Source organism: Carcharodon carcharias, chromosome 3, assembly GCF_017639515.1.
Source record: "Carcharodon carcharias isolate sCarCar2 chromosome 3, sCarCar2.pri, whole genome shotgun sequence".
NCBI lineage: Eukaryota > Metazoa > Chordata > Chondrichthyes > Lamniformes > Lamnidae > Carcharodon > Carcharodon carcharias.
The window spans coordinates 120,423,576-120,449,407 of NC_054469.1; the positions used below are offsets into that span (position 1 = coordinate 120,423,576).

The window sequence follows — 25,832 nt, forward strand, 5'->3', positions numbered from 1 at the left end:
CTTGTCTACAATTACAACAGTGTACCTGCAGGTGAATGCCTGCTATCCAGGAGCTGCCACAATATTTATGGAGACAGCTATTAGTCTCACTGGTCGCAATGCCTGTGGTTAGCTATTAGGTGACAGGGGATGCTTTTTGATGCCTTGCCTTATGACTCACCTGAGTAACCCCATATACCAGCTGAGCACTTGTACAATGAAAGCCACTCCACCACCAGGAAAATCATTGAGCATACCATTGGGTTTCTGAAGCAGAGCTTTAGATGTCTTAACTGGTCAGAAGGTGTCCTGAGAAGGCATCAAGGCTTGTGATCTACCTCATGCTTCATAATCTGCCAAACGTGAGAGAAGATTGCCAGCAATTATGCCAGAGGGACAAGCTGAGGAGCTACAGGAGGGAGCCCAGTGGGAGTACCAGAGGGTTCTTGGCAGGCTCTGTCGACTGCCGCATCTGGCAGGGATATTTGTCACCATCTAATTGAAGAGCGTTTTTCAGAGATGGTCTCTGACATCAGATTCCAAAGGAATGCTGTCACATTATGTACCTTCCAGGATTCACGATGCATCAGGCTGCTCATCATCTACATTCACTCCTTTCAAACCCTTTCCCATGATCACCATTAAAAAAAAGACCACCAATTTTTGCCAGTACCAAATTATCAAATTATTAAATTATTAAATTAAAAAATAACCTTTATCATCTTCAAAAACAAATGAGGGAAACATTATACACCAGCACTACTTACAAATATTAAATAATAACCTCGGTGCTTACCCTTTGTGGCTATCTATAAGTGCTCTTCCATAGCCTTGTGCTTCCATGAAGTGCAGCCCCAGTGACAGCACAAAGTGAGGCGGATGGCTGCTGGAAATCTGAAGAGGGCAGTCCAGATGGCCTTGAAGCTATGGACCATGATGTTTCTGCTTCAGACAACACCACCTCAGCATGGCTTCAGCAGTCGAAGTCATCTGGCTGACAAGCAACGGCAAGGACATTGATGCAGTGGCGGAGGAGGGAGCAGCAATACTAGCATATGAAGAGAGACCAGTAGAGTTCCTGCTTTATTATTCCTATACAACTACCTCGGGTCCTCTGCTCAGCCTGGTGCCTCAAGAGACAGTCTGCAAGCCTTTTTCAATTGAGGAGCCTTGAGCTACAATGACAGCTGCCTGAACTGTTGGTGATGCTTCTGCTTTTCCTATTTACATCTCCTTGTGACCTATTTTTTGTTTTGTTTTGTTACTGTCAGTAGTTACTGTCCCATTATCAATTCCTTTTGCCTTGTATCAAACCTTTTGTCACTTCTTTCCTGTATTCACCCTTTTGATCTTTCCCTCTCAGTGCTTATGTACTTACTTAAAATTTGTTACATCTCGACCTTCTGTCAGAACTGGAGAAAGTTAATTGATCTGAAACATTAACTTAGTTTCTCTATCTGCTGATTCTGTCTGAACTGCTGAGTAGTCCAGCATTTTCTGTTTTTATTTCAATTTCCAGCTAAGTTTCCTTGCACAGAATTTTTTGTTATTTATTCTTTCACAGGGTGGGATGTCGTTACCTAGGCCAGCATTTATTATCCATCCCTAATTGCCTTTGAGAAGGTGGTGGTGAGCTACCTTCTTGAACCGCAGCAGTCCATGTGGTGCAGTGACGCTCACAGTGCATTAGGAAGCGAGTTCTAGGGTTTTGACCTAGTGAGAGTGAAGGAACAACGATGTAGTTCCGAATAAGGACGCTGTGGCTTGGAGGGGAGCTTCCAGGTGGCGGTGTTCCCATGTATCTGCTGCCCTTGTGCTTCGAGATGGAGAAGTCACGGGTTTAGAGGTGCTGTTGAAGGAGCCTTGGTGAATTGTTGCAGTAGATGGTGCACACTGCTGCCACTGCATCTGTGGTGGAGCGAATTAATGTTTAAGGTGGCGGATAGGGGCGCATATCAAGCGGACTGCTTTGTCTTGGATGGTGTCAAGCTTCTTGAGTCTGGGGATGAGTTGCTCTCCACAGAATTCTTAGCCTCTGACCTCTTGTGGCCACAATATTTATATGGCTAGTCTAGTTCAGTTTATGGCCCCAGAATGTTGACAAAATTGGAAAAGGGTGTTCCAATCCTAGACACGGACAGCTTTCACCTTGATTAGCACAAATTTAAAAGCGGAAAAGGTTAAAACTTTGGTGCGTTTTTGAAAACAGCACATGGTATTGCAAATTTTGTCATTAAGCTGCTTAAGATGCTGATCAATTGATTAGTCAGTTTAAGTTGCGAATTACAAGTGCAATTTTCAAATTTCAGTCAACAAATATTCCTATCATCAACTATGTAAAAATAGCTTAATGTCTAATTTAATTAAAATGGTTACTTAGTTGACCAATACATTCAATGTAATTTGATACACTTGACATCTTATAATGTAAGCATAAAATATGTAGATTATACATGTAAATTATATACATCCTTTTGGTACCTAGCCTGGAAATTTCCGTATACACGCATGAATACATAAATAGGTCACCTCAAATTAAGGTTTCTCTTTTACATAGGTAAAATGATAAGTTTTTAGCGACTATCCCCACACTGATGCTGAAAAAATAACACATTTAAATAAATGTTCAATAATAAACAAAGTGAAGAAATTAGTTCAATAAATAAAGTTCAAAACCAAGAAAAAAAAGGAAAAAACAAAACTTCAGATGGGAGAATGATAGAAATAGTAATAATCGGACATTTGTAAGCATCCAAAAGGAGCACAGCTTTTAGATGGAAAGTGAAAAGACAGATGGGAAGGAAAGGAAATTACGCTAATAAGATACAGCCTTCGATATTGGTGCAAATTGCAAGTATAAAATCCAGAAGAAAATCTAGCAGGCCAGATTCTCTGATTTCAAAATGAATCAACTTTGCAAAAGGTTGAGGTATAAATAGAATATGAAGAGCTAGGAGGTATTTAACATGATTCACACGAGCAAGGCTAGCACATAGATTCCGTGATGCTATCCTTAAATTACAGATGGTTGCAGACAGGAGCAAGAAGAGGAAGCTATTTCTCTTCAGCAATAGGAGAAAGAAATCTGCTGCTATGACGAGAGGCATGGTACGAGTACCTGAGGAGATGAGCAGCAGGTGTATTGTGCCCCAGTATTAAATGTAGTGTAGACAACAGTCAAAGATCAGGTCAAGAAAAATGAGTGTAATTGCTGATTCACCTGCATCCTGTGGTGCAAAACAGCCTCTTACTCTGTTTTACCAAGTGCATTCCATCACATCACTCCTCCAAACAACAACAGCACCAATCCTTTATTTTTTTTGTACCCTTTCTCATGCTCCATTGTCCTTGTACAATGTGACAAATCTGTTTATAGCCACCTTCGCTAAATGCTCTGCATCCGTTGTTGAGTGTGATCCTCAGTCTGCTCTTTTTCCTCTTGTATGATAAAAGAACGCTGCGACATTGGCACCCACAATGTGGAAAATTGCCCAGATATATTCTGACCAGAAAAAGCAGAACAAATTCAATCTGACCATTATTGACGTCAGTCTACTCTCAATCGTCAAAAAAGTGATGGAAGATGTTGTCAATCGTTCTATCAAATGCACTTATACAGCAAAAACTGCTCAGCAGTGCTCAGTTTGGTTTGGTCAGGATCACTCACTTGTTGTGACACAGCAGTTGGTAAAGCTGAGTTATTTAAAATCCCAGTGGGAAACTTTAAACAACTGTCATTACCTATATTTTCAGTTGGTATGTTTGAGATGCAGCTCTGAATTCAGAAATGAAACCACAAAGCCTCGAGGTTTTTTATATAAATTTAATTAAACATTTATTGATTTAATAAGAAATTAAACACACATACGCGCATCTACAAATTACTACCATAATAGCTATTAAACAAATCCCCAAATTAATCACGCCAATCTTCCCCAAAGCAACAATAACCCATAGATTTAAACAGACACCAGGCAAAGCACATTTTATCTTACTAATTCAAAATGAGGTTCCTTTCAATTTAGTTCCTTTTTCACCATTGTAGGCTTACGGACGGCTAAGACCTTAAATGCCTCTGACTTACACACACACAACTTTCTTCTGTATATACCTAGCCTTCCCTTTGAATGCAAATTCTCATTGTATCACCAGGCCCTTTGAACTCCACCTCTTCTAACAATAAAACCCCTTTCATAGTACCAACTTTATTAGTAATATAAACATATTGTTTGGTGTCTCCTAGCTAGGTGCAAGATTTCACCCCCAGACTTTGACTGGTTTCTTCAACAAAATGTATATGTACCCTCTACCTTACTGTTTAACATTCAAAACTACTATACATCAAAGCACCCAGATGAGCTGGTTTTAATCCAATTAAAACATACACACTCGCACCCCAGATACAGACCCTACTACAAGTCCAATTTAAAATAATTTCCAATAGCATTATATACATTAATATCTTCATGACACACTCCAGACCTCATTGCAGCCTTGGGTCAAACATGCACAAAAGGGCAGAACTCCAGAGGTGAGATGAGAGTGACATCAAGGCAGCATTTAAACAAGTTTGGCATCAAGGAGCACTAGCAAAATTCTCCACTGTTTGGAGTCATACCTAGCACAGAGGAACATGGTTGTGCTTGTTGGAGTCCAATCATCTCAGTTCCAGGATATCACTGTAGGAGTACCTCAGCATAAAGTGTGGTACATAAGATTGGTGAGTTATAAATGCAGATTGCCATGTGGAAATATGATGTAATGGAGTAGAGCAAAAACAGAATTACCTGGAAAAACTCAGCAGGTCTGGCAGCATCAGCGGAGACGAAAGGAGTTGACGTTTCGATTTCCAGGTAATTCTGTTGTTGTTTTGGATTTCCAGCATCCGCAGTTTTTTTGTTTTTATGGCTATAGTAGAGACCTGGCTCAAAGAAGGGCAGGATGGGTGGTAAATATTCCTGGATACAAGATCTTCAGGAAAGATAGGAAAGGAAGAAAAACGAGAGAGGTAGTGCTATTGATTAAGAAAAACATTGTCGTGTTGGAGAGAGAGGATGCCCCAGAGGGGTCACAAGGACAGAATCTGTTTGGTTAGAGCAGAGGAACAAAAATGTGTAATTACATTGCTTGGTGTGGACTATACGCCACCAACTAGTGGGAAAGATGTAGATGAACAAATTTGAAGGAAATTACGAACAGGTGCAAGAAATATTATAAATTATTTTTATTCGTCCATGGGATGTGGGCATCGCTGGCTATGCCAGCATTTTTTGCCTATCCTTAATTGCCCTTGAGAAGCCGGTGGTGTGCTGCCTTCTTGAGCTGCTGCAGTCTGTGTTGTGGGAACATCCACAGTGCTGTGAGGAAGGGAGTTTCAGGATTTTGACCCAGCAACTGTGAAGGAACAGTGATTATAGTTCCAAGTCAGGATGGTGTTTAACTTGAAGGGGAACTTTCAGGTGGTGGTGTTCTGCATTTGCTGCCCTTGTTGTTCTAGGCAGTAGAGATTGTATGTTTGGAAGGTGCTATCAACAGAGCCTTTGTGAGTTGCCACAGTGCACCTTGTGGATGGTACACACTGCTGCCACTGTATGTCGTTTGTGGAGGGAGTGAGCGTTTAAGGTAGTGGATGGAGTGCCAGTCAAGAGGACTGCTTTGTCCTGGATGGTGTTGACTTTCTTGAGCGGTGTTGAAGCTGTGCTCATCCAGGCAAGCAGAGAGTAGTCCATCACACACCTGACTTGTGCCTTGTATATGGTGGATATGCTTTGTGGAGTCAGGTGGTGAATAACTGCATATAATTCTCAGCCTCTCACCTTCTCTTGTTGCCATAGTATTTATATGGCTGGTCCAGTTCAATTTCTGGTTATTGGTAACACACTTCCTCTGCCACCAAGGATGATGTTAGAGGATTCAATGGTAATGCCATTGAATGTCAAGGGGAGATTGTTAGATTGTCTCTTGTTTCTTGTTGGAGGTGGTCATTGTCTGGCAGTTGTGTGGCATGAATGTTATTTGCCACTTGACAGCCCAAGTGTGAATATTGCCCTGGTCTTGCTGCATATTGACATGAACTGCTTCAGTATCTGAGGAGTCACGAATGATGCTAAACATTGTGCAATCATTTGCAAACAACCCCACATCTGACCTTATGATGGAAAGAAGGTCATTGCTGAAGCAGCTGAAGATGGTTGGGCCGAGGACACTACGCTGAGAAACTCCTGCAGCAATGCCCTGGGAATGAGATGATCGACTTCCAATAACCACAACCTTCTCCCTTTGTGTTAGGTATGACTCCAACCAGTGGAGAGAGAGACCCCACCCCCCTCCCGATTCCATTTACTTCAGTTTTTCTGGGACTTCTTGATGCCACACTCGGGCAGATGCTCTGATGTCAAGGGCTGCCACTTTCACTTCACCTCTGGAGTTCAGCTCTGTTGTCTATGTTTGGACTAAGGCTGTAATGAGGTCAGGAGCTGAGTGGCCCTTGCGGAACCCAAGCTGAGCATGAGTGAGCAGGTTATTGCTGAGTAAAGCCACTTGATAGAACTGTCGACGATACTATCCATCAATTTGCTGATGATCAAGAGTGTTCTGATGGAGTCATAAATGACCGGGTTGGATTAGTCCTGCTTGGTGTAGACAGGACATAGCTGGGCAATTGTCCACATTGCCGGGTAGATTTCAGTGTTAATAGCTGCACCGGAACAAATTGTCTAGGGGCCCAGCTAGTTCTGGGGAACAAGTCTTCAGTACTATTGCCGACATATTGTCAGAGTCCATAGCCTATCCAGTGCCTTCAGCAATATCTTGATATATCGTATGGAGTGAATCAAATTGGCTGAAGACTGGCATCAATGATGCCGGGGACCTCAGGAGGAGGCCGAGATGGATCATCGACTTGGCACTTCTGACTGTAGATGGCTGTAAATGCTCCAGCCTTGTCTTTTGCATTGATGTGCTGTACTCCCCCATCATTGAAAATGGAGATATTTGTGGAGCCTCCACAAATTGCCCATTCACGGCTGGATGTGGCAGGAGTGCAGAGCTTACATCTGAACCATTGGTTGTGGGATCACTTCGCTCTGTCTGTTCCATGCTGCTTGTGCTCTTTGGCATGCAAGCAGTCCTGTAGCTTTACCAGGTTGACACCTCATTTTTAGGTATGTCTGGTGCTGCTCTTGGCATTCCCTCTTGCACTCTTCATTGAATCAGAGTTGATCCCAGCTGGATGCTAATGGTAGAGTGTGGAATATATGCCAGATCATGAGATTACAGATTGTGGTTAAACATAATTCTGCTATTGCTGATTTTTAACCACAGCGCCTCATGGATGCTCAGTTTTCAGTTGCTAGATCTGTTTGAAATCTATCCCATTTAGGACAGTGGTAGTGCCACACGACACATTGGAGGGTATCCTCCACATGAAGATGGAACTTCGTCTCCAGAAGGACTGTGTGGTGGTCACTGCTACCAATACTGTCATGCAACAGGTAAATTGGTGAGGACGAGGTCAGGTGGGATTTTCCCTCTTTTTGGTTCCCTCACCACCTGCCGCAGACCCAGTCCAGCAGCTATGTCCTTTATGTCTTGGTCAGTAAAGGTGCTACTGAACCATTGTTGGTGATGGACTTTGATGTCCCCAACCCAGAGTACATTCTGTGTCCTTGCCACCCTCAGTACTTGCTTCAGGTGATGTTCAACATGGAGGAATACTGATTCTTCAGCTAAGGAGGGCAGTAGGTGGTATTCAGCAGGAGGTTTCCTTGTCCTTGTTTGACCTGATGCCATGAGACTTCATGAGATCCAGAGTCGATGTCGAGGACTCCCAGGGTAAATTAAAGTGAAAAATCAAATAAGAGAAGAGAGAGTATGCAAAGAGACTGCTCGCAAGCATAAAAGGGAATCCTAAAGTCTTCTACAGACATATAAATAGTAAAGGAGTGGTGGGGCCAATTAGGGATGAAGAGGTGATTTACGCATGGAGGCGAGGGGCATAGCTCAGGTATTAAATGAACAATTTGCATGTGTCTTTACCAAAGAAGAAGATGTCACCCAGGTCACGGTGAAAGAGAAGGTAATTCAGAGACTTGAAGGATTTAAAATTGATCAGCAGGAGGTATTTGATCAGCTGTCTGTAATTAAAGTTGATAAGACACCAGGAGAGGATGAGATGCATCCAAGGATACTGAGGAAAGTGAATGTGGAAATTGTTGAGGCACTGGTCATAATTTTCCAGTCTTCCTTAGACTCGGGTGATGCCTGAGGACTGGAGAATTGAAAATATTACACCCCTGTTCAAAAAAGGATGTAAAGATAAGCCCAGCAATTACAGGCCAGTCAGTTTAACACTAACTTGGAACAAAATTAATAGTTGGACAAATGTGGGTTAATTAAGGAGAGGCAGCATGGATCTGTTCAGGCAAATAATGTTTAACTAACTTGGAGATTTTTGAAGAGGTAACAGAAAGAGTTGATGAGGGTAATGCTGTTGATGTGGTAAACACGGATGTCCAAAAGGCATTTGATACGGTGCCGCACACCAGACCGATGAACAATGTTATAGCTCGTAGAATAAAAGGAACAGTAGCAACGTGGACATGAAATTGGCTGAGTGACAGGAAACAGAGAGTAGTGGTTAATGGATGTGTTTTGGACTGAAGGAAGGTTTGTAGTGGAGTTTCCCATGAGTTGATGTTGGGACCCTTGTTCTTCCTGATATATATTGATGATCTAGACGTTGGTGTACAGGGCACAATTTCAAAATTTACGCATGATACAAAATTTGGAGATGTTGTGAAAGGTGAGGAGGATCGTGTAGAACTTCAGAAGGACATAGGAGTGTTGTTGGAATAAGTGGCAGATGAAATTCAATGCAGAGAAGTGTGAATCGATTCATTTTAGTAGGAAGAGCATGGAGAGACAATATTTTTTTAAAAGGGTACAATTCTAAAAGGAGTTCAGGTGCTAATGGACCTGGGTGTATATGTGCATAAGTCATTGAAGGTGACAGGATAGGTTGAGAGCGTAGTTAATAAAGCATGTGATATCCTAGGCTTTATTAGTATGAGAATAGGAGCATAGAGTACATGAGCAAGGAGGTTATGTTAAACTTGTAAAGTACACTGGTTCCGCCTCAACTGGGATATTGCATCCAGTTCTGGATGCCACACTTTAGGAAAGATGTAAAGGCATTGGAGAGAGTGCAGAAGAGATTCACAAGAATGGTTCCAGGGATGAGGAACTTCAGATCCGTATATAGATTGGAGAAGTTGAGACTGTTTTCCTTGAAAAAGGGAAGGTTGAAAGGAGATTTGATCGGGACATTCAAAATCTTGAGTCTGGGCAGAGTTGATAGGGGAAAGCTGTTCCCATTGGTGGAAAGATGGAGAGCGAGATGGCCCAGATTTAAGGTAATTAGCAAAAGAAGCAATGGAGACATGAGAAACTTTTTCACACAGCCTCAACAACATTTTTGGCAGGGACAGGATGGGGTGGGGAGAGTTCCAGATTTCCACTATTAAAGCGGAGTTCTTCCCAACATCACCTGTGAACAGCCTAGCTCTAATTTTAAAGTTATGCCTCCTTGTTCTGGATTCAAAATGCATCAGGTTCAGCTGGCATGAAGCATCTTGTGGCATACCCAGTTAGTTAGACATTTTCCCTGACCTTTCAGTTTGAAAATATTTTGCCTTATAAGCTGCTAGAGTGTGAGCTGATATCAGCATCTTGGTGAATGACTGGAACAGCAATCTATCTCCTTAACCAATGAGATTTCTAGATTGAGAAAGAAACAGCAATGGCAGAGAAAGAAATAAGGTGAGTTAGTCAAATCAGGTGCAGAAAGAGAAATAATGAGAGGGAAGCAGATTGGATTTAGAGAAAAAAGGAGACACAAAGAAAAAGTAAGGAAAAAAACATCAAAATTGTAAAATTTTATATTTAAAAATTGTTAACAACAAATTACTACCTATAGGAATGAGACTCCATAGTTTAAATTGTTGCCTTTCTGGGGTTGAGTGGCATTGCAGGAACAAATCTCACCATTAAAAATTTACCCAAGCTGTTAACTACTAACCCTAACTTTCTGCAGTAAATTGAATTGCCAATTAATACCTAAATCCTGTAATTTCTTGAAACTTGTGGGGAGATTGAGGGCAAGTTGCTGTTTTTGTAAGGCTAACGGCAAATGTGCAAGTCGTCCAGCAGTTTGAGGATTAACAATTTACAGGGACTCTTCCTTACCACAAGTTGGATGATTTACACGTTAGTAATGCGAGCGGATTAAAACTGCTGTTATTTTGGGTCATTTTTTTTTGTGAGAAACTAAACTGTCAGACAAACTACTTGCCTTTTGAAGAAAGCTCCAAGTAAATTGATGTTTGGTGAAGAAAAGGCAGATGGAGCTGGAGGCTTAAATTCCTTGTCCCTAAACTACACCATCTACCAAATACCCTCTTTTCCGATCTTTGACTAAAAAGTTGAGATCAGTAATAATTTAATCCAAGATTGTTGACTTTGTTTAGTAGTTCGAGCTCATACCTGTTGCTCAGAAGATAAGAGTTTCAGTTCCATATCGGGTTTCAGTTCATAATCTAGACCAACATTTCAGTGCAGCTGAATTACCAGAGATGCTATCTTTTGGATGTGATGTTCAGCCAGCCTTTTCAAGTGGTTCAGGTGTACATTAAAAATCCCATGGCATTATTCAAACAGCAAATTTTCTCCATGGGCCAGAAAAATGTGAAGATGGATGGGTGAATATTTTGTGGTTGCTTAGAAAGTTAATTGCGTAAGTGTTTTTTCCCCAAGTATTCCTCCCATGAATGTCTTGACTTCTTGCTGGGGCATTGTTCTACAGGCACCAAATGCCCCTCATTCACAGGAGCCTTGATGATGAGTTTCGACAACTTATTTGATCAAGGGAGCACTATAATCATATTTAATCTTGTGCTTGCCTGATACCGATACATGCACAGTTTCAACAAATTCACTGAAAAGCAATCAAGATGAGGAGACTTAATTTACTTACTGCTTTTTTCTATGCTTTCTGAGATTAGTTGTAGCACTCTTCTACTATCCTGGCTGAGGTTGACCTATTCGTCATAAACTAGGGATCGAACCTCAGACCTTGCTGGACTGTTTGGCTCAATTATAGCACTGACTGGAAAATGACATGATTATTGGAAGAATGCAATTTCAAACACGTTCACATTAGCCTTTTATTCATATTTGTGTGAACATAATCCCTGATAGTAACACAGCATGGTTATATAATCTTATGCTTTCGGAAAGTGAATATATATTTATTAGTTTTACCAAAGTGTCTTAAAAGTAATTTTGAAGTGTAGTCAATTAGTATCTAATGTTCCTGCACTGTAAAGCCCTGTTAAATGTCAAGACTCCTTCAGATGCCCCATTACACCTGCTGAGAATAATGGCTAATATTGCTCACAGAGTAATAGTGTATCCTCAGATGGGCCTTAAAGCAGGTTAAAAATGTGCTGAGGGAGCAGTAATCCTTCCAGTAATGAAACTACTTCCTGCTAAGCATTTTATATAAAACATTCCCAAATAATTTAGTGTTAGTGTTGAGTCTCTTAGTTCAAATAAATCAAAACTAAATGGCAGATTTTATATTTGAAAAAGTGGCCAAGCATTCAGTTTCTATTGCAAGGATACCCATTGTTAAATTAAAAAAAAAATATTTGCATCTTTCCTTGACTAGTAATTCTATCCTTTGGGAGCAATTGTGTGAGACACCCTGTTCTTTAAAGCTAATTTATGTTGGTCACTTGTGTGGTAATTGCATTCTGAGAAACATTGTAAATCAGAAGCATGCTGCCACTAATTAGCAAAGTGGAGACCCAATGTATTAACTACCCAACATGTAGTCATAGCACATCTTATTTTTGTTTGTCAGCCATGATGCATTATAGACCAGTGGAGATGATTGTGAAGGAAGGAGCAATATTTGAATATGTGTAATACTGTAGCGGGTCAGAACCTGTCACATCACTGGGATGAATTTTGTAGAGAGTGATGCCAAAGTTGTATAAAGCAGGGGCAAATTGTAGATGTTTGTCTGCACTTAATGCAAATAACTTAAAAGGTTAGGCAAAAGAATTACTCAACTTCAATCTGCTGTAAGCTTCTTAGCTGCTTCGGATTTTTTCTTGGAGCTGATGAACTGTCTAGCTTTTGGAACACAATTTAAAGCATTAGCCTTAACTAGTTTGGTCAGCCCTCAGAGATCTATAGAGCTGTCTTAACGGCTCATTTCTTTTTTCTGCTAATAGGTTAGACAATCTGTTTTCTGCACGGAGATAGAATAAAGTGACACATAGGGTGGATAAGGACACTTAAAAGTAAACCAGCTGATTCTTTTCCAAAATACATTCAATGTTCGCTTGACCATCACTGTCTCATATCTTCTGCTATGTGTGTGATGGTGATTGCTTTTTTGGTAGTCTTAGCTAATATTTTTTCTCTGAAACCAGGTGTTAGCATGTGTTTAAAACCTCAAATAGAACAGATTAATGGAGAAATTTCCGGTCTGTCACCTTAAGTGACTTCCAAAATAATTATTAGCATTATTGATTATCTTTTATCTTTGCCCGCTGTTTGTAAGCTTGTTTGTATCCTTGAAAGTTATATTATGCAACCTACAGCCGTTTCTGAGGTCAGCTGATTGAGCAAAACAGTTTGTCAATATCATACCTATCTCAATTTTGATCTGTAGTTCCATTCTCTTGGAACAGATTATCTCCTACCACCTGGAAGTGGAGAAGCTTAATATCAAATTGGCCCGTCAACTATTGAAGAATGGCTTGAACATGCTAATATTAGCATGAATTATTTTACTTATGTAAGAGAGATTATTGACATTGAACAATATTGTACTTTAATTTATATTATTTAAGAATCAATTATTAACTCATTGTTACTAATGGATCTATATTAAAACATAATGAAAATGCTTACACCTGAATCATTTGTGTAGTCTTTAAATTCTGAATTTGCACAGTAGTTATTTATAGAATCTATTTTTAGCCTTTTGATTATGAAACAGTATGTCACAGTTGGTTGTGGTATGGGTTACCAGAAATAGTAAACCAGAGAAAAAAGACCAACATCATTACACAGTGACTACCCAGCCCTATTTGTGACTTAAACTAATGATTTAAGAATTATAAATTTCAAGATGCAGTAATGGAAACAAATATATGGAATCTTTTAAGAAAAAGAATCAGATGATAAAATGGGTGTAATTGATGGTCTTTTTGGATGGATGAACTAATGGACCAAGTAATGAGTGAATTGTAATTTTTGGAGGAAGAAAAATTGACCCAAACACATTAAACAAATTAACTCCAATGTGCTAAGAACATGGACATGAGTTTGCAAAGACAAAGGCAAAATCGAGGTGGGCAGTGTTGTTGAATAAAGCAAACTTGTTAGTGAACAGATGTGGAGAAAGAATCTCATTATAGTGTCAAGCTGGATACCTTGGTTCCACAACATAGCCTGCAGTAGCAACCAGGGAAGTTGAAGGTGTCAGGTCAGAGATGGGAGCAAAGGAGAACTGCTTTGGCCTAGGTGACCATAAGTTGGAATTGCCTGCAATAATAAACATGCATTTTGTATATAAACATGCCTAGTAGATAGGTCCAGAATTTCTTGAAACAACAAAAGTAACAATTCATGTGGATTTTCCTGTTGGGAAATCTCACTGACATTTCCCGAGAATCTCATGGTGTACACCAGAACATTAAAACTGATGTAGAACAAGTGGAAATCAGTGTAAGTAATTTTGGCCTGAATAAACTTATGCCACATTCCTTCTTTAAATCTCTCTCATGCATGAAATTTAAAATTTGAAGCAATCAAACTATCATTTATGCACATTAGGCACAGCATGTTTAAGAAAATGCATTCTTGGAAGTTTTTCAATTTTTAATAAAAGTCACATGCTTTCAAAGATATAGAAGGTACATTATAGAAATGGAAAAACATTACTGAAACAAATCACAAAAAACCCCACTGAAAATATGATTGGCTGCTATTGTACTTAACCATTTTAGGTGTACATTTACAGAACTGTTCAGAACTCTTTTGTTTTTCTTTTACATGGAAGGGCAAAGAACAGAAGAGGGTTTTGGTGGGTGTTTCGTAAAATCAGCGTTCAAGATCAAGGAAATTTGTTGCATAAAAATGAATACAGGTGAATTGGACAAAAATTTCCTGGATTGTTCTATGCCAAAAATTGACATTAAGAATACCTATACTTTGCTCATATTGAGAATGTGGAAACTTTTTTTCAGAAAGATTTATTTATTTGAACACCATGGATAAGGAACACACTTTAGGATCAATTTTAGACTAACCTGCCTGATGGGATCAACACAGACTAGGATTATGATAGGGTGGGCAGCGGGTGGATGGGAGTTCTTCCTGCAGTGCCTGATGTCTTCGCCCCCAGCCCTACCACCCCCAGCAAATTAATTTGCCAGTACTCAGTTGTGGGAGGGTTTTTGCAGCAGTGGCAAGTGGGCCTAATTTTGGTAGCGATGTTGTGTCATGATAATATTGTCATCATGCAACAACTGCGGGCCTGTGACCCACAGTCTTGAAACTGCTATCAAAAGCTGATGGCAGCCAGAATTCAAGCCACAAAAAATACATTTTATTTTGAAGGTGCCTCAAAGCTGCAAAAGGATTTCCTCCACTTCGCATCTCTTCCCCATTCACAGACGTTCCAACCTCCGCACCCACACCGCCCCCACCCCTCTGGTTTTAGACTGTACCAGTTTGGCAGCAGTTTGAGCTAGCTGGCTGACAACAACAGCAAGGACACTGGTGAGTGGTAACGGTGGGAGTATGAATACTGCCACCTTGAGAGAGAACAGCAGATTCATACTCTAAGATGCTATGGCCACTTCCACAGGCAGAATGTCAGCAATCATAGTAATCTGCTGGCACACAGATTGCTGAACTGCTGTGAGACCCTGCATGCTCTGTCGAGCACTGAAGTCCACTCCTACAAGTGCAGTAGTCTGGGCCTGCATGCCAGTAGTCCTGGATCTCATGAGCTTTGTTTGAGACAACAGGATGATTCGGTCTGTGCTGCACTAGAAGCTAAGGCAACGGTCACCAGATGTTGTATCATGGGTTGATCTAGCGGTGCTCAGATGAAATTGCCCAGCACTCCAGTGAAAAGGGTGGACTCCAAGGTCTGCATGACTCCCAGTGGCGTGTTGAGCTGGACTCCTCTGTGCTCTTTGCCAGCGAGTGGAAGATTGCTTGCAGACCATGTCAGTGCACCAAGTGCCTCGGTGTGCATAGCCATCGGCATTGCCCCCTAGGCTGAGCCAACCAGGTCTTTATATGACACCCCTGCAACAAAGTTCCTCTGCAACCCTGCCCTCTGAGGAGTTCACACAGGAGCTGTTCTATCCCTGGGCTTGGTTGAAGCTGACTCTTGCCTGGTGGTTGACCATCTGCTGATCTGAACAATATGGCCTCTAACCATGGTGTAATCCCCAGTATCTGAGCTTGTTATTGTGATGGTGCCTCCTCTTCACTCTTATGAGGTTGCTCTTTCTTTTCCTCGTGGCTCTTTGTAGAGTGAGCAGCCAGCAGTTCTTGACTGTCTGATAGCACAAAAGCATAAGGGGAAAGTGAAGAAAGTGGTTTGGTGAGGAAAGCAGGAGTTCCACAGTCACACCATCTGCAGTTTCCATTTCATTTCACCATACAGGGTGAGGAGGAGTAGTGAGTGGAAAAGGTGCATCACGCAGCAACTCACCATCATCCTTGATGGTTCAGCAGTGCCTGGTGGTGCCACCTGCTTAGTGGCATTGATGCCAATGATTTGTTGGATCATCCCCGCCTCAAGGGAGCTGAAGGGATGATAAGCTTCTGCTGTTGCTTTGCATTTCCTGCATGCTGCAACAGAGGGGGAGAATGTGTGCAAGTGTGCCTGGGTGATGTGTCTGCCATAGCAATGGGTTTATGTGTTTGAGGCATGTAGAGGTGTGTGCATGCAGCTGGCACGATTGGAAGATGTGTTTGGGTGAGGTGCCATATAAGGGTGTTAGGAGTTAGCCTTGAGTGTGTGGATATGCTGCTGGGCGTGTGATAGGGGTGTGGTGCATTATGAGAGGTGGGTCTGATAGGTGATTTGTAGATGCATTCACACACATTGACCATTAATGTAAGTTCATTATTTCCTGTGTTGCTGCATGCTATGCTATGCATTAACTGCTCTTGTCACCTGATCCCAAAACCTTATAAAGCTCTGTTTCAAAAGATTCCTATCCGCAGGCGAAAACATAGTGTCTCTTCTGTCCTCCACCTTTTTGACCAGTATCTGCAGGGAAGCGCCACTGAAGCAGGGAACCCTTTCTCTAGCATTGTGCAGCATCTCCCCTGATCATGGGTGTCCCAAAGTGATTATCTAGCAGCCTGTAGCACATTGGTGCAACTTTTGTTTAATAGGGACTGCCCCTAAAAAAGTGAAGTCTGCCTTGAGTATGAATTTTTTTTTCCCCTGAGGCCAGTCAACCCCCTTGGGTGTGCATTAGTTGCTGGCAGCTGACACAGAGCATTGCAGCACAAGATCAGCTCAGAGCTGTGCTCCAATCATGGAAATGAGGTGGGTGCATCTAGTTACTTGCTACCTGTCTCGTGCAGAAGCTACACAGTCAGTTCACAAATCGTGACCACTGCACCCAAAAAATGGGCCATCCAATTTCTAACCCTTAAATCTAGCCTGTAGCTTATATCTTCTAAATTTAGGAAATTGGCTTGGACTGATGCAATTTTGATCTTTTCCAAAAGACCCAACTTAAAAATGTGGGTGCACCATACAAGTCTTGCTTTTGCAATTGATAGCATGGATACAAAAAATATGCATAATGATCTACTCTCATCATACGGATTTCCTTTAACTATCCTTTTATTTGTCTCAAAATATTGTTGTGCTCAAACAATACTCTCAAGTACTGGGGACCCAACCATTATAAGGTAAATGAAAAACATTTGCAAACTGCAAGCAAATGTTACATGATCATGAGTCATGTAATCTAGTGTCACACAGTCAACCTCTGGTAATGTTGTCAAGCCTGGTTAAAGTCTCTAAACTCTCACGCTAAGGAGGGGGCCCAACCCCCTAGGGGCCCTAAGGAGGAGTTTGTCGCCTTCTTCGGCACAGGATTTCTGTTGCAGGTTAAAAATCAGAGAGCTAGAATTCTTTCCAAATACTTTTGCTGGAGAAGTGCACACCCACCACACTTCAGCCCACCACCCTGTCTTGCAATATGATGTCCTCTGGTCCTTCCACACAGTCCTGATCAACTCAAAGAGATGTGAAAGTAATATATTAAAAGCGATATGTCTGCAGATCCCAATCTCCAGAATCTGTGCAGAAGATGCACAATAGTTTTAAAATTCTTGTGAGCTGGGACTTAAACTAGTGAGCATATACTAATTTGCAAAATTCCCTGACGGTGTATCTACTAAACTTTGAAAGACCTAAGATTCTGTTTACTTATCAATTGGATTTTGTTCCCTTCAAGTGAACCAGCTCCACATAAATATATACTACTGTGTACACAATGGGCTGAATGGCCTGTGTCATACATTTTCTACGAATACAGCTGTATTGAAAAAATTAGCATGTGTTTCAAATAATTAATTTTATCTTTAACTTGTAATGTTATTATTAAAGTGGCTAAAAAAGTAAGTGGCCTTTGGTAGCTTTGTCTGCACTTAAGCACATCAGTTATTTGAATCTTTCAGAGAAGTGTAGCAATTTTTGTGACGTTAGATCGGCAATGCTTTTAATTATGTAACTAGTAAATTGTTAAGTATCGTGGCCCATGGTCAGTTGATGGACCTAGGAATTATACATACAGTATATAAAACACAAGCATTGGAAGAAGACATTTCAACAACTGGGTCCACTGGATTACCCAGCATCAGAGCCTGTAACAACAGTTAAAGCAAAACTGAGTGAGAAAATTTGACTTAGGCTTTTACAATCCTAAATGTTGACAGACGTGAGTGGATGAACCATCTCTGCCTCCCGCAGAGGTCCCCAGCATCACCGATGCCAGTCTTCAGCCAATTCGATTCACTCCACATGATATCAAGAGATGGATACAGCACTGCATACTGCAAAAGCTAGGGGCCCTGACATTGTTAGGCATAGTACTGAAGACTTGTGCTCCAGAACTTATTGTGCCCCTAGCCAAGCTGTTCCAGTACAGCTACAACACTGGCATCTACCCGGCAATGTTGGAAATTGCCAAGAAATGTCCTGTACACAAAAAACAGGACAAATCCAACCCGGCCAATTACAGCCACATCAGTCTACCCTCAAACATCAATAAAGTAATGGAATGGGTTATCAACATTGCTATTAAGTGCACTTGCTTAGAAATAACCTGCTCACTGATGCTCAATTTGGGTTCAGCCAATGTCATTCAGCTTCTGACCTCATTACCTTGGTTCAACCTGCCTTGGTTCAAACATGGACAAAAGAGCAGAATCCCAGAGATGAGATGAGAGTGACCACCTTTAACATCAAGGCAGCATTTGACCGAGTATGGCATTAAAGAGCCACAACAAAACTGGAGTCGATGGGAAGCAGGGGAAACCTGTCCACTGGTTGGAGTCATTCTTAGCACAAAGGAAGACGGTTGTGATTGTTGGAGACCAATCATCTCAGTTCCAGGACATCACTGCAGGAGTTCCTCAGGGTATTGTCCTCGGCCCAACCATCTTCAGCTGCTTCATCAATGACCTTCCCTCCATCATAAGGTCAGGAGTGGAGATGTTCGCTGATTGTGCAATGTTCAGCACCATTCGCAACTCCTCGGATGCTGAAGCAGTCCGTGTCCAAATGCAGCAAGACCTGGACAATATCCAGGCTTGGGCTATCAAGTGGCAAATAACATTTGCTCCATATAATTTCCAGGCAATGACCACTTCCAACAAGAGAGAATCTAATCATCGGCCTTTGTCATTTAAAATGGCATTACCATCACTAAATTCCCCACTATCCCCATCCCAGGGGTCACCATTGACCAGACACTGAACTGGACTAGCCATATAAATACTGTGGCTACAAGAGCAGGTCAGTGGCTGAGAATTCTGTGGAGATAGCTCACCTTCTGACTCCCCAAAACCTGTCCACTATCTGCAAGGCACATCAGCTTGTGGTGGAGCCCACCAGGGAACAGGCAATTCTAGATTTAGTGATGTGTAATGAGGCAGATTTGATAAGGGAGCTTAAGGTGAAGGAACCCTTAGGAGGAAGTGACCATAATTTGATAGAATTTACCCTGCAATTTGAGAGGAAAAAGCTGGAATCAGATGTAACAGTATTACAGTTGAATAAAAGCAACTACAGAGGCATGAGGGGGGAGCTGGCCAGAATTGACTGGGAGATGAGCCTAGCAGGAAAGACAGTGGAACAGCAATGGCAGGAGTTTCTGTAAGTAATTTGGGAGACACAGCAAAAATTCATCCCTAGGAAGAAGAAGCATACTAAAGGTAGGACGAGGCAACCATGGCTGATGAGGGAAATTAGGGATAGCATAAAAGCTAAGAAGAAAGCATACAATGCGGCGAAGAGCAGTGGGAAACCAGGGGATTGGGAAGCCTACAAAGACCAACAGAGGACAACTAAAAAAAGAAATAAGGAGGGAGAAGATTAAATATGAGGGTAAACTAGCCAGTAATATAAAAGAAAATTGCAAGAGTTTTTTTAGATATATAAAGGGTAGGAGAGCGGCAAAAGTGAACATTGGGCCGCTGGAAAATGATGCTGGAGAAGTAGTAGTGGGGAACAAAGAAATGGCAGAGGAACTGAATAGGTGCTTTGCGTTAGTCTTCACGATGGAAGACACGAGTAACACTCCCAAAGTTCAAGAGAGTCGGGGGGCAGAGGTGAGTATAGTGGCCATTACCAAAGAGAAGGTGCTAGGAAAACTGTAAGGTCTGAAGGTGGATAAATCACCTGGACCAGATGGATTACACCCCAGAGTTCTGAAGGAGATAGCTGAAGAGTTAGTGGTGATCTTTCAGGAATAACTGGAGTCAGGGAGGGTCCCAGAGGACTGGAAAGTCGCTAATGTAACCCCCTGTTTCAGAAGGAAGCGAGGCAAAAGACAGGAAATTACAGGCCAATTAGCCTGACCTTGGTCGTTGGTAAGATTTTAGAGTCCATTATTAAGGATGAGATTTCAGAATACTTGGAAGTACATGGTAAAATAGAGCAAAGTCAGCATGGTTTCATCAAGGGGAGGTTATGCCTGACAAATTTGTTAGAATTCTTTGAGCAGTTAACGAGTAGGTTAGACAAAGGAGAGCCAACGGATGTTATCTACTTGGACTTCCAGAAAGCCTTTGTCAAGGTGCCGCACAGGAGGCTGTTTAGTAAGATAAGAGCCCATGGTGTTAGGGGCAAGATACTAGCATGGATAGAAGATTGGCTGTCTGGAAGGAGGCAGAGAGTGGGGATAAGGGGGTCCTTCTCAGGATGGTGGCCAGTGACTAGTGAAGTTCCACAGGGGTCAGTGTTGGGACCATAACTTTTTACTTTATTCGTTAATGATCTAGATATGGGAACTGAGGGCATCCTGGCTTAGTTTGCAGATGATACAAAGGTAGATGGAGGGACAGTTAGTATTGAGGTGGGGAGGCTGCAGAAGGATTTGGACAGGTTAGGAGAATGGGCAAAGAAGTGGCAGATGGTATACAACGTGGGGAAGTGTCAGGTCATGCACTTTGGTAGGAAGAATAGAGGCATAGACTATTTTCTAAGTGGGGAGAGAATTCAGTAATCTGGAGTGCAAAGGGACTTGGGAGTCCTAGTCCAGGATTCTCTTAAGGTTAACTTGCAGGTTGACGTGGTAGTTAGGAAGGCAAATGCAATGTTGGCATTTATTTCGAGAGGACTAGAATATAAAAGCAGGGATGTGCTGCTGAGGCTTTATAAGGCTCTGGTCAGCCCACATTTAAAATATTGTGAGCAATTTTGGGCCCCGTATCTCAGGAAGGATGCTCTGGCCCTGGAGAGGGTCTAGAGGAGGTTCATGAGAACGATCCCAGGAATAAAAGGCTTAACATATGAGGAACGTTTGAGGACTCTGGGTCTATACTCGTTGGAGTTTAGAAGAATGAGGGGGGATCTGATTGAAACTTACAGAATACTGAAAGGCCTGGATAGAGTGGACATGGGAAAGATGTTTCCATTAGTAGGAGAGACTAGGACCCGAGGGCACAGCCTCAAAGTAAAGGGACAACCTTTTAGAACGGAGATGAGGAGAAACTTCTTTAGCCAGAGAGTGGTGAATCTATGGAATTCATTGCCACAGAAGGCTGTGGAGGCCAGGTCACTGAGTGTATTTAAGACCGAGATAGATAGGTTCTTGATTGGTAAGGTTACGGGGAGAAGGTGGGAGAACGGGGTTGAGAAACGTAGCAGCCGTGATTGAATGTCGGAGCAGACTCAATGGGCCGAATGGCCTAATTTCTGCTCCTATGTCTTCTAGGAATGTGATGGAATACTCTCCACTTGCCTGGATGGGTGCAGCTCCCACAACAAGCAAGAAGATCGACACCACCCTAGACAAAGCAGCCTGCTTGATTGGCCATCCACAAACATTCACTCCCCCCATCATTGACATGCAATGACAGCTGTGTGTACCATCTACAAGATGCGCTGCAGGAACTCGTCAAGGCTCCTTCGACAGCGCCTTCCAAACCCACCCATACTATCATCTAGAAGGATAAGGGCAGCAGATGCACGGACCTGGAAGTTGCCCTCCAAGCCACACACCATCCTGACTTCGGAATATATTGCCGTTGCTTCATTGTTGCTGTGTCAAAACCCTGGAACTCCTTCCCTAACAGCACTGTGGGTGTACCTATATGACATGGAATGGAGCAGCTCAAGAAGTCAGCTGAGCAGCACCTTCTCAAGGGCAATTAGGGATGGGCTGTACAAAAATCACTAAGGTTTGTGGGGAAGAAGTGAGCACATTATACAATATAGATAAATTTAGTGTTAAGAAGTTTTTTTAATAATGGTACTGACTAGGTTCTTAAGATTCGAGAAAAACTGAAGAATCTTTGTGAAATGCAGATTGTTTAATTTCAATTTCTTTCATACTATATTTAACTAAAATTAAATCTTTGATAAAGTATAGGTAAATATATAAAAGTGAGATACTTAAGCAGAACTCCACAGCGTACAGTTTATTTTTCTTGCATTCATTTTGGAGACTAAACTGTATCATCATATCTAGAATCATTATTTGCATGCTGGGGAGGTAAAGTGGAAAAGAGAAATGTTCATTGATCTAACGGTTGATATTCTTAGATTGGCATGTTGCAAAGGAATGCATTTCACTTATCGCAGTAATATAAGCTACCTCATTGATAATGTTGATGTCTATAAAATGGCTCTATTTTATCTTTAAGGTGGACTGTCGATAATACAGAATTGCTTTCTCTAAAAAGTGTAAATTTAGAATATCCATTCTGTTGAAACCATACTTCAATATATCCCACAATATTAAGAACCACTGATGTGTGTAAATTTGCTGCATAGAAATTTGATGATGTAATTTCAAATAGGAAAATGTACGTGACGGAGGGTTATACTGCAATGCATGAAAAGATTGCTGACACTTCATTACCTTTTCTGATTTAACAATCCTTTTTTTTACAAGCTTAGAATATTGAGGGTATCAAGAGCAGGCTACGTTCACTTGGGAACAATGAGTATACCATTGCTTTTGTCAGATAACAAGGCAATAACTTGGGCTTTAGTAATTTAGATAAATTGGCACAACTGAATGGAAGTATCAAATGTCACAAGTATCAAATGTCCACAACAATTGCAGGGTATACTTTCCCAATCTATTAGAGGTTATTATTCTTAACTAACCTAGAGCAATTGTTTAATTTGCAGGGAGGCATTTTTTCCTGGAAATATACTACTTGCCTTGCTTTGCATAAAATATGATGGATGTTCAAAACAGTTCCCTCAGTCCCTCAGATACAAATGCCTGAATTTTCTGATCAGTGTCACAGAATCACAGTGCAGAAGAGGCCCTTCAGCCCATCGAGTCTGCACCGACACGTGAGAAACACCTGACCTACCTACCTGGTAAATGGGATTAGGTATGTTGGTCAAGGTGTTTCTCACGTGTCGGTGCAGACTCGATGGGCTGAAGGGCCTCTTCTGCACTGTGATTCTGTGACACTGATCAGAAAATCCAGGCATTTATATCTTCCATTGGATTTAGGGAACTGCTTTGAGCATTCATATTTTATGCAAAGCAAGGCAAGTAGTGTTATTTTAACACTATTAGTAACTCATTTATTTGCTACTGTTAAATAATACTGATTGGAAAATCTAAACTTTTTCCCTTTTTTTGGCGAGGGAAATTATTTTGTTTAATCCTTATTTTCAAAAACCTATTATACTTAAAATCAACAATAAAATATTAAAATAGCAGCTGGCCAAGTCTCGTCAAATGCCTTTTAAAGTTAACTCATTTCTCTTATGATCTATCACAAGAGTGGCGTACATTAATATTTTGCAGTATGATAATTAGTCAAATTCATTTATTTTAGTAAATTGTACATGATCAATATTTAGAGAATTTTCTGTAAATTTGAAATTTATAACAAGAGTATACAACATAGATTAATATCCCTGAAATGTATCAAGTATGCATATTGGTACAGTAACAGCAAAAGAACATAAACAGCAGTGCAATGTATTCACAGTGCATGTGGAAGAAAGTAGTCATTAGAGTGTGTAATAGATAACCTCCTCATATGAGGACTGTTGTACCTAAGAAGGGATTTTTTTTTAGATAATTGATTTAATAGCGTATCAATTTGGTTTTAATTGAAAAAGAATTGAGAATTGATCTGGGGCTGAGAGAAAACCAAACACCACAACCACCTTAAATCAAAACAATGTGCTGGAAAAACTCAGCTGGTCTGGCAGCATGTGTGGAGAGAGAAACAGAGTTAATGTTTCCAATCCAATCTGACACTTCTTCAGGATCCGAATTACTGACTTCTGAAGAAGAGTCACATTGAACATGAAACATTAACTCTGTTTCTCTGTCCACAGATGCTGCCAGACCAGCTGAGTTTTTCCAGTGCTTTATTTTTATTTCAGATCTCTAGCATCCACAGTATTTTGCTTTTGCCACCACCTTCTTTTAGCTTCTGTTTGACTTTTGGTGACCCCAATGCTGGTTGATCACTCATCTCCATCTCCTCCTGTCAGTCACTCAGGACAAAACATAGATTTACTAAACAGCATCTTTGTAACTTTAAGTAGTTGCCTTGTAGTTAATTTAAAAACATTGCCTGTCAGCAGTTGGAATTGGCACAGGTGAAAGTTACAGTATCAAGAGTTTCCTTCTTTTGTTTGCAAAGTTCTCTCTACCAGCTGCATTCAACAAGCTAAAAATTGCATAGGCACTACAAATCACAAGATTTTATTCCTACAGGACACAAATTACTGAGGATTGTCTGATACCGTTTGTACCATTAATATATTCCAATACTGTAGTTACAAATGCTTTGAGCCATCTTTTTACATGAACAATTCTATATCAGTACAAGTACTTGTTAGAACTTAAAAGTACATCTGACACCCTCTTCTGAGATCCCTGAAAAGCACAGTACTGTAATAGGATGACTTGCCAGGGGACTGTTTTAAAAAAGATTTCCAGTTGTAGAGTCGATCTAAGACAATGGGGCCCCTCAGACTTTTCTGATTACTTAAGCAGTGGTGAATTCTAAAAGCAGAACAACAACTGTTGCCTACTCACCTGAACTTTAAAAAGAAAAGCTCTTTCAGTAGAATATTAGTGCTGTGGTAACTGTGTGTTATCTTAATTTTTATTGGCCAGGATTTTGCATTGAGAATAACAGTGAAGATAACAGGATCCACCGTTACTCAGGAGTAAATCAGAAAGCAACTGAGTCTTTACATGTGCAGTTTCAAGTGGAAATCCAGAAGTTGCTATCTGAGTTACCCCATTCTTCCACAGGCTGCATTGTACCTTATCAAAAGACTCAGTACGTAGAGGTGTGAAGTTGCAAGAGACCAATTGAACACACCAGAAAAAGTTAGGTGGATTTAGATATAAGTGAATATTTTATGATATCAATTACTGTCAAACAACTTATCTGGCACTAAAAATGACATTTTGCAAGTCTCGTTCATAGAACGAATACAGCGCAGATGGAGACAATTCAGTTTATGTTCAAGCTGACTCTAAGACCAAATCACTTAGTCCCTCGCCCTTTCCCCTTAGCCCTGCAAATTTGCTCTCTTCAGGAGCCTATCCAATCACCTTTTGAAAACCACAATTGAATCTACCTCCACCACACTCTCAGGCAGTGTTTCAGATTCTAATTACTCGCTGTGTAAAGTTTTCCATCATGTTCTGTTGCCTTTCACGTTATATTGGTGTCCTCTAGTTCTCGACTGCTCTGCCGACGGGAGCAGTATCTCATTACTCTGTCTAGAACCCTCATGATTTTGAAGACATGTTTCAAATCTTTTCTCAATCTTCCCCTTTCTAAACTTCTCTAGTTGATCCACGTAACTGAAGTCCCTCATCCCTGGCACCATTCTCAAATCTATTATGCACCCTCTTTAAAACCTTTGCATCCTTCCTTCAGAATTGAATTAATATTGGAGACTTAAATGAATAAACTTTTTTTTACTCTTTCTTTCTGCCTTTTTTAAATCACCCTCTTAAACCCATCTGACTTTCCCTCTCTTTGTTTTGCTTTCTTTC

General features: G+C 41.1%; 1 protein-coding gene across 12 annotated transcripts in view; it reads left to right on the forward strand.

The window, feature by feature from the left end:
- The window catches only part of phf14 (PHD finger protein 14), a 309,934-nt gene that overhangs the window by 201,008 nt on the left and 83,094 nt on the right, over positions 1 to 25,832 (forward strand). For 6 of the 12 annotated variants that reach the window (XR_005942595.1, XM_041183757.1, XM_041183760.1 and 3 more), the window contains one exon: positions 14,117 to 14,203. The exons of 5 other annotated variants lie outside the window; for them this stretch is intronic. Coding sequence is in view for 5 of the 7 variants with exons in the window: in XM_041183757.1 (XP_041039691.1) it covers positions 14,117 to 14,203 (87 nt within the window). In the remaining 2 variants the exon portion in view is untranslated. Of the gene's footprint in view, positions 1 to 14,116; positions 14,204 to 21,542; positions 21,674 to 25,832 lie in introns of those variants that run through there. One more of the 12 variants, XR_005942596.1, reaches the window with a different exon arrangement.